The 9,488-nt window shown below is 32.7% G+C and overlaps 2 protein-coding genes and 1 non-coding gene across 6 annotated transcripts; all 3 read right to left on the reverse strand.

Moving 5' to 3' along the window:
- Nucleotides 1-847: 847 nt before the first annotated feature.
- On the reverse strand, nucleotides 848-1,976 carry LOC112510083. Its single transcript, XM_025115368.1, has one exon. It carries the CDS (start codon nucleotides 1,843-1,845, stop codon nucleotides 964-966), a length of 882 nt encoding a protein of 293 aa, XP_024971136.1. The 5' UTR covers nucleotides 1,846-1,976; the 3' UTR covers nucleotides 848-963.
- A 1,428-nt stretch (nucleotides 1,977-3,404) lies between these two features.
- On the reverse strand, nucleotides 3,405-6,133 carry LOC112510266 (probable inactive poly [ADP-ribose] polymerase SRO5). Of its 4 annotated transcripts, none has more exons than XM_025115622.1 (5): nucleotides 5,103-6,131; nucleotides 4,731-4,981; nucleotides 4,521-4,657; nucleotides 4,344-4,439; nucleotides 3,405-3,812 (listed from the first exon to the last, which is right to left on the reverse strand). In XM_025115622.1, the coding sequence occupies exons 1-5, from the start codon at nucleotides 5,669-5,671 to the stop codon at nucleotides 3,759-3,761; spliced, it is 1,107 nt and encodes a 368-aa protein (XP_024971390.1). In that variant the 5' UTR covers nucleotides 5,672-6,131; the 3' UTR covers nucleotides 3,405-3,758. The 4 variants fall into 4 exon arrangements, with proteins under 4 accessions (XP_024971390.1, XP_024971391.1, XP_024971393.1 ...); XM_025115623.1 differs by having other exon boundaries at nucleotides 4,740-4,981; nucleotides 5,103-6,130; XM_025115625.1 differs by lacking the exon at nucleotides 3,405-3,812 and adding an exon at nucleotides 3,835-3,913 and having other exon boundaries at nucleotides 5,103-6,133.
- A 3,163-nt stretch (nucleotides 6,134-9,296) lies between these two features.
- TRNAP-UGG lies at nucleotides 9,297-9,368 on the reverse strand. The gene has a single exon. It is a non-coding gene; the product is annotated as a tRNA-Pro (tRNA).
- Between the last annotated feature and the right edge of the window lie 120 nt (nucleotides 9,369-9,488).

The following is a 9,488-nucleotide window of genomic DNA, read 5'->3' on the forward strand; positions in this document are numbered from 1 at the left end:
TATTTTTAGAGCATGAGTTTGCACAAATATTGGGTAAATGCATAGTTTAACTAATGTAGACTTTTATTAAGTAGTCACGTAAGTGTAGAGTTTATTGCTTGATTTTGGCTCAAATGAGTTTTGACGACATTTATCCAGTTTAAATTGTGCGATGTTGAGCTTTGGACATGAATTGCATTTATTGAAGAATTACATGTTTTGAGTGTGACGGTCATTTATTTAGACTCATGTAATTTAGACTATAATGCATATGAGCCAATTGTGTTTGATAAGCAAGCAGTCTTGATGTTCTCACTTTATCACCAATGCTCAAATAGACATTATGGTCGTCTAGGTATAAACATTTTAAAATCAACATTAAAAAATGTTCGTGTATAACTAATTTATTTTGCAAACTAATAATTATAAATTTGATTTTAATATCTTGACGAATACAAAAATTGACTTGATAAAAATAAAGCTTTCAAATATAAAATTTAGGGTTTTTTTTAGATTTTTAAATTTATGATGTATACATACCGTATTAATATATATGAAGGTGAAGGTGATATACAATGGCACGTATAATAAAACTTCGTCACACAGTGATTGCGTGATGAAACCTACCCACACGCTTTCCGTATGCTTCGCTATTCCAATATCTTTCTTTATTCCTCCTTTAACTTTTTCATTTTTTACAAATTGACCCCCGCCCTTTACCTTTTCCAAAAGCTGTCTCATTATTGCTCCATTATTCCCCCCTTATTCTTAACAACAACATTATCAATATCTATCTGCACCACCACCGCCGCCCCCCGTAGACATCTCCGACAACCATGTCCACCGCCGTGAAATAAGTTACTCAAAATAACAGAATCACATAATTGATTGACTAATTTTGTATGTACAGATCACTCTCACTCTCACTCATGGTCATGTATTGATTTCATAAATGCAAACCCTACGACTAATTCTCAGGCTAAATTAGAAGGGACGTAGATTTCTGTTGGATCGGCTTACGTTAGTAAATGCACCAACCAGAGCTTGTCCAGATGGTAGGTACGACCGACGCCGGCTTCCTCCATTTTCTGCTGTTCCACCGACAGCAGAAGCTACCTTGGCACTTTTCTCAACCTTTTCATTGTTTATCTTCTTGTTCGTTGAAATTAGAGGTTTGAAAAGGAGAAACGGCGATTCCTTGCTGTCGCTGTTGCTCCGGTAGAGAATGTCACGGAACTTCCATCGCCGTGACGAATTACCGGTGGAATTACTCTTCTTACACCTTCCAGGCGACTCTGTCTTCGGCTTCCACACGCAATAGGTCCCAGGGTTAACTCCGTCGAGATCGTCAGCCTCCGAGGACGACCACGACGAGAAATCGCGCTCTTCACTGAAAAGCTTTCTCAGTGGCAGCCGTACCACCAGAGACGGCTTACAATCAGTCTCCGGCGAACCATTAACAACCTTAATTAAATTAGGATCGACATCTAACAACAAACTCCTATCAAATAGGGGGTACCGAGGCGATATATGACCCTGGGAGATCTCATCAGCTGAAATCGAAGATGAATTAACGTGGCTAGAAACGACAGCAAACTCGAACTCATCATCATCATCATCAGTATCAGAATTCTCATCCTTCAATTTTTCTGAAGGAGTATCGGTGTCAGCTTTGTCGTCAGCGGGAACAGCGAACCGACCGTCATCATAATCATGATCATAACCGTTAAAGTTGAAGATATCATCATAATCGTCGCCATTTTCATGGCGAAATTCTTCGACAACCCTAGCGGCAACATCCGCAAGGTTGGTAGAAGAATGAGCGGTGAAGCTAGGCGATATACCGGGAAGTGTATTGGACTGCATGGTGGCGCCGGTGCTGAAATTGAGGATCTCAAATGGAGATGATTTTGGAGAGCGAGAGGGTGATTGAAAGTGTTTGCGGGAAGTTATTTGTGAAGTGGGAAATGGGGCTTCTGATTGGGCCGAGACAATGCTGTGTCAGTGTGTGGCCTTTCTTTTTTAAGTTATATAATTTTATTTAAATTTAATTTCCCAAATCTACATAAACAATTAACTTTAAAAAATATCTGAGAATAGGTGTGGTACCATTGTTATAAGGTATAGAAATTTTGTGTGAGATATCGGTAATAAATATTTTTTAGTGTTTGGATAAATAATTTATATCGATATCAAATCGGTAATAAACAGTTTTTGAAGAAGTTAAACCTTCTAACTTATAATAAATTGATAAATGTTTTTGTATATCAGATAATATGTTTCAAGTTCGTTAAATAATGAGTGATCGTAACGACAAGTTTTTGGGTTTTATTGCATGTCATGTAAATATTTGCTTCCCCTAACTACATGATACAAAATCTTCCTGTGAGTTTTAAACCTTTGGTGCATCACAAATTTTTTGCTCTTCGAAAAATTCGTATTACAATTAACAATATAATTTGAGATACTTTACATAGGATTCTCGAGTCTCTTCATAAAGCCCTCATGGAATCGCCATTGCATGTTCACGGGTTAATCCTTGTTTCTCAACATTTTGATCTTTCTATCCATTACTTGCGCTGTGATTAGTGATCTTAGGTTTCGTACCGACTAATCCATGGCAAGTCAAGGCCCTGAGGTAAATCTCCGTGACCATAAGTGCATATATAAATGGCTGAACCCGTGTTGATTTCTATCATCTCCTTATGTTTATCCACCATGCTACCCGACCCTTGTGGTTAACTTCGAAGTAGAGCCTACCATCTACTCTCACAACTCTTGTAGCGAAACTACCCATGATTTAATTAGCTAAACGTTTTTTTCAACTTGAATACATGCAACCATTTGGTAATTTCAGAAACTAGGCTCTAGCAACTACCTGGAAAGTTATAACATCGGGTGGGAACCTAGTTTCCCACTTTTGCTAGACCGTAAGTAATTACCATTCCTTTTCCCAAAGACATCTTCAACGTCACTCGATTACCAATTTGAAACTTAAAAAGATATTTTCAACGTCAACTTGATCCTGTTTTAATGTTTTCTATAACATCATTCCAAGAGATGAATGCTTGGCATTTCTTATCGTACACCATATATAAGACGTTGCAATTTAATGATGAAATGGTAACGGTGGTTGTTAGTAAATTATGAAGCTCGTATTTCCATCTTTCTCCTATTGAATACTTCGATTTATAATGGGATATCTTCTATTCATGTTATTCGTTTTACAATTAATACTGTTTTCGATCAGATCAGATCAAATCAAATCAAATCAAATCGAGTACTTAATAATATGAGTTCAATTATCATTACTTATTGAAGTCGGACAACAACAATACCTCAAAATCTGTATAACTTAATACTATATAATCAAATCGAATATTTGCACACATATTCACAATAATAAAATTCTAATATTCGTTTTCAGATCCTCAAAATATGTACGGTTTTTATTTCAACATTCCTCGTACTACATGACATCCGAGTGTTGTACCCAGTTCCAACGAAAGAGGGCATGGAACGAAAGATTTCACATGAAAGATGCATTTTTTGATTGCAACGAAAGAGGCCAAGATCGAAAAAGGCAAAGATTTTATATCAGAGATCCATTGCTTGATTGCATCCAAAACGATAAAATCTTGAACTCCATATCCCTATAATTCATCGAATTGTATGGGGTACATTTATAACGTAACCTACCACATCTAAGACAGAATCCCTTGAGTCTCCTTTCGGTTTTCGTTTTATTCCCACCTGCAAACTAGCACTTCCCGCGACCTTTACTTGAATAGATCGGATCTCGACTCAAATTTCCCACCAAGGCCATGTCGTCGCTGCAAAATTAGACACCAAGAACATCACCATCAGTCACAGCTACTTCTGCAGAGTCTAAAGCTGCTGATATTGTTTCCCCTCAGGTAAGGTCCTGTCCATCCTCCGAGTCATATTTTGGTTGGACGGGAAAAAAATGCATTTTTGTTTCACTCATGTCCAATCCCAACCAAATGTTGTACCAAATATGACACAAAAAGTTTTTTGTTACTTTATTGTTCCACGAACCAAATGCACCGTAAAATTAAACGAGCTCTGAACCGCTCTTCCATGTGGTGTTCTTTTATGGGTTCAAGTTCAGTATTCTGATGCACATTCAAGAATCTCATTTCATGTTGAAGTTCTTAAATCTCTCTGTAAGAGGTGTAACACAAGTAAACAACCATTCCCAATTGGCAATTATACATTAAACAGGCAAATTTGAACTACCAAAGATATGTCTCAACAAAATTAGAATGAACAGACGGTTTCTTGATCAGAATTCTACAAGTTGAAACCATAAAAATCGAATTTTTACAGCACCGAATGCATACCTGCTCTGTGAAATCTTTTAGGACCATCAGCAACAGTCTGTCTCCAGTGAATTCTCGGATTCCTTGTATCATATCGCGTCTAGATATCTTATGCTCCTGCGATAACAAAAGCCGTTAGAATCAAGAGAACGAACCCAAGATTCATTGATACAAAAATGTATGATCTGTTAGACTTACAATGTAACTACGGCGATACTTTGTGATTTCCTTCATGGATTCAGGAGGCAAAAGCTTGGAAAGTGCTGCAATGAGATCTGGAATCGGGATCCAAGGAGAAACGGGTTTCCGAAGATGAACTCCATCTAGTTGAGGCCCTGGATCAAATCAAAATTGGGTACATGATTAATCGCGAAACCATTTGCCGATATGGTCAAATTCAATACTAACTCGACTCACTGTTTATGGTGGATAGTGTCTTGAAGCTTATGACGAATTCGGGCAATATATGAGTGTTCATCTGACTGCTCCACACGACAAACTTCTTCGGAGACGCCAAGTTATCAACACCCGACTGGAAATCCTCAGAACTCGGATGGCATTGGGTTGAAAATGGATTCACAAGCTCCGTTTTACCCAATATAACACGGCAAAGCAAAATGTGTCTTATTCCATCATCATCAAGACTTGCAGACTCCATACTGTTTATATAAATAAATCAGTAAGTTCATATCATAATCGGATAGAACCCTATTGAAAACAATCAGTTGATCACTTATAATCATAGAATAGATTGAAGAACATGGATCAAAGGAAACCAACCTTTCAAGAGGAGAATGATCAGCAGAAAGAACAACAGCATGACCAAATAAACCACTGTTCTTAATGTTATCATGTCCAAATCCGTGAAGAATAATCTTTTTGATTTCATCTTTTGAAGCACCAAACCAACCATACTTGATGTTAGCATCACCTCCATTTTTCTTCTCCACAGCTTTTGTGAAAATTTGGAAGCTCCTGAGCCTAGCTAGAGAGATTGAACCAGCATTGAACAGATTCCTATGAATGTATTGAACTTGAGCATTAACCCCATGAACACTCAATCTAGATATGAACTTTTTCCCAATTATTCCATGCAATTTATCGCTCTCATCCAATCGAACCAACCCATCTGCTTGGATTCTGGTGTGTTCGATGCTTCGTTTTGCAGAAGTAACACTTTCACAATCAGAAACAGACGAAGAATCACCCTCATCTTCTGAACTCTCCCCAGAAACAGAGTCTTCTTCTGTAAATTGATGGATGTCATCTTCACGGACGGAACTCAACGAGATTTCTTCACCATCAGGTACCGATCTCCGATCCACGGCGGCCGGAAACAATCGCAACATTGTTTTAAAAACTATCTACGTAACCAAATTAGAATTCGAAAATTGATTGTATGATGGAACCAAAGAATAAATGACAACTAACACAATCAGAGTATCTAAATTAACCTAATGGAAAACATGACCGATTAATGAGAATTGCTTGAACAAAACGCTGGGTATATATACCAACATAGTTTAGTCTAAAAGAAGAATCTATGATTCCAAATCAACTATAGACAAAAGCCCAGAAATCAAAAACCCACAACTAATTGAAGAAGATTGTCAATAAAACTACAAAGATGAAAGATGTATATGTATGTGATTGTGGTGTGTGTATGTATGTATGCATTCAGATATGAATGTAGATGATGCGTGAGCAAATCCAGAAAGAAGTAATTGATAAAAGATATAAATATGGCACGCCAATGGATTCTGTTGAGCAAGAATACCGTCGTGAAGAGAGGCAGTGCGGCGGAAACTGGTGGCGATGGCCATCAGTTTTATGAGGGAAAAGGTCGGTTAGAAATTAGAAAACCTCTCCCCCACGGAATTGAGCACCTATCTTTTTGAAATTACCGATGTACCCTTGGGAGTTACGTGGGAGAGTGGACACATCACATGCATTAAGTCGGCATTTTTGGGATGCTTAGGAAGGTGGTTTCTTTGTCTTTCTATTTTTTAAAATTGTCCATGTTTCTCTTCATTCTTATCCTCTATATATATAGAGTTGTATTTACGTGAGATCAATGATTTTTCGTGAGATCTGTAATATCAATTTATGTTCATTGATCAATTTTATAAGCTAATGATCTGTTCATTGATTAACTTTATAAACTAATGATATGTTCATTGATCAATTTTATAAGCTAATGATCTAATAGTATAAAGTTGTATGATGACAATTTTATGATTATTGAGAAGTCTCATGACAATTTTGTGATTATCAATATTCAGATTGTATATCTATTTAAAGCATTGAAAATTGGTCTTACGGGTCTCACAAAAACTTTTAGTCTCACATGATTCTAGATCTATATGTATATGTATAAGTGTTAGTTTTGATTTATTAATTAATTAAGGTTTTTATGGAAAAATGTGTTTCATTCTTTATAATATAGACAAAGAATTGGATTCGGGATTTTTTTCCTTAAGAGTATATTGTCAAATAAATTATTATTATTTATATTATATTATAAAATATTTTAAAAACCATTTTTTATATATAAAGTACTGTCTATTGATGTATATTAATTAAAATTTAAGATTATAAGTAAATCGTATATAAATACAATTTATTAAAGCTTCATGTTTGAATTTGTATAAATAACTACATATAAACATAATCTAATATAGGATAAGCATCTCATTTTAAATATAAAATATCTAAAATAAAATTAAGATAATCATTGAGTTCTAACAGAGGAACTAATTATTATCTTTATAAAAAATTATATTATTAAACTTAAATTAAATTACTTCGTTATGTAAAATTAAATTATAATAAAAGTTTGAATTGCAGAAATTGCACACAACAAAAACTTTTAAATAGTTAATTTGATACTAATATCCATATACTCTTTTTAAAATTTTATGATATTTTAGAATTTATATTTTATTCAAAAATAAAAACATTATCACTTTTTTAAAACCATATAATTTTTTTATATCGATATAGATAAAGAACAAAACAAAACATTGAATTGAGATGTGTCTCGATGCATTGCACAAGTACCCTTCTAGTATTAAAAGAGTACTCGTGCAAGTCAGCGAAATACATTATGATTTTAATATTTCGTTTTTTTTTTGTCTAAGTGGATGTTATAATACGTTTTTATGTGGTTTTGAGAAAACGATAATGTTTTTATTTTTAAATAAAATATAAATATGAAGATATCATAAAAATTTTAAAAAAATATATTGGTATCAGTACCAAATTAACTATTTAAAATTTCTCTTTTTTATGTAATTTTTTTTAATTCATTTTTTTTATTATAATTCAATTTAAGATTAATAATGAAGTTATTTATTCTGGATAAAAAGAATAGTTAAGTATTTTGTTAGAACTTAATAATTATCCTAATTATATTATAGATTTTTATATTTAAAATGAAATGTTTATCCTCTATTTGATTATGTTTATCTACAGTTAGTTACACGAATTTAAACATCAAACATGAAGCTTTAATAAGTTGTACTTATACACAATTTACTTGTAATTTAAATTTTAAGTAATATACATCAATAAACAGTACTTCATGCATAAAAAATGGTTTTTAAGAGTTTTTTGTCAAATGCTTTATAATATAGTATAGATAACTTAATTTAGGTTTAATAACAAAATAAAATTATTTTTCGTCTAATCATACAATTTTTTATGAAGATGATAGTTAAAGAGCTCAATGATTATCTTAATGATATTTTAGATTTTTTATATTTAAAATAGATGTTGATTCTGTATTTGATTATGTTTATATACAGTTAGTTACATGAATTTAAAAATGAAGCTTTAATAAGTTGTACTTACGTAAAATTATTTGTAATCTTGAATTTTAAGTAATATGCATCAATAAACAATACTTCATACATAAAAATGGTTTTTAAAAGTTTTTTTAAATGTTTTATAATATAATACATATAAAGTAAAAAATTAATTATAAAATAATTATATAGAATATCTTTTCGCTATTTTGATCTATTAAATACGAATTAAATACTTAGTTCATTAAAAAATGCATACCAATATTTCTATTTCAGAAAGCCTTCTCCTATAAATTAAACAATATACTTTTAAATTTCTACTTGGTGATTCTATTTGATCAGATTGTGAGGCTTTTATTTCTATAAACCCCTCGAGTTCTAATGTTCATAGTTTTATTTAAAAACAACTTGTGATTTAGCCCGTAATAAATCTGTAGTTTTACATTTTAATTAAGAACCTGAAAAACACATTTAACACTGACTTTTTTTGATTTCACGAACAACCATATCAGTCCAAGTAGATCAACCCTTGTATAAAAGTTAAGTACGTGTTAAAATCCAATCTTTAAATGAGATATACTAAATAATAGCAACCTCAGATGTCAGTTGAATATTGTATATGCTTAGTTTATGATTAGAAATAACGAAAATGTTTTAGAAATACGTAAAAACACTGTAGACTATTTAACACTGAAATTGTGAGCTTAAAACAAAGTCTAAAACCATGGGTAAAAAGAACTGATTATAAACCCATCATGTAACTATTTGCATTATCATCATATTCTTTTTAAAATTCGATTGGACTCAAATGATTAAATAAAATTCAAAGATTAATTTATTTTAATATAAATTATAAAAATATCATGCATATCGTCATCATTTAAACTTTGAATATGTAATTATGTATGTATTGGTCAAAACAAACCATACAAATTAGGAGGAACCAAAAAGTCTCTGGTCTATCGGTTTGTGAGTCATTGGCTTCCTAAGAGGTTAAAGATTTAAACCTCACCAAATGTGAGGAGTATGTGTGAGTTTATTTATTCTATTTGTTGTATTTAAATATTATATATACTTTTAAAAAAAATTACAAGGAGGACGGAAATTGAAATAAACAAAAAATGAGGGGTAATATGTAAATATGATACAAATTGAATTTTAAAAAAGTGGGGCATTCCGAGAATCGAACTCGGGACCTCTCGCACCCAAAGCGAGAATCATACCACTAGACCAAATGCCCACATGTTATATATAATGAAATCTATCTTATATAACACTAGCCATGTACCCTATTTTCCACTTCTAATTCTATGTACAACCCACTGTTTTGCTTCTAAAAACACACAAACTCACTCACTCA

This window comes from Cynara cardunculus, assembly GCF_001531365.2.
Source record: "Cynara cardunculus var. scolymus isolate 2C chromosome LG 3, CcrdV1, whole genome shotgun sequence".
NCBI lineage: Eukaryota > Viridiplantae > Streptophyta > Magnoliopsida > Asterales > Asteraceae > Cynara > Cynara cardunculus.

Coding starts and splice junctions, on each gene's coding strand:
- LOC112510083 (XM_025115368.1), bottom strand. CDS start 1,845: ATGCAGTCCAATACACTTCCCGGTATATCGCCTAGCTTCACCGCTCAT.
- LOC112510266 (XM_025115622.1), bottom strand. CDS start 5,671: ATGTTGCGATTGTTTCCGGCCGCCGTGGATCGGAGATCGGTACCTGAT. Junction 4,658..4,730: donor CACCATAAACAGTGAGTCGA/GTTAGTATTGAA, acceptor GATTTGATCCAG/GGCCTCAACTAGATGGAGTT. Junction 4,440..4,520: donor AGTATCGCCGTAGTTACATT/GTAAGTCTAACA, acceptor TTGTTATCGCAG/GAGCATAAGATATCTAGACG.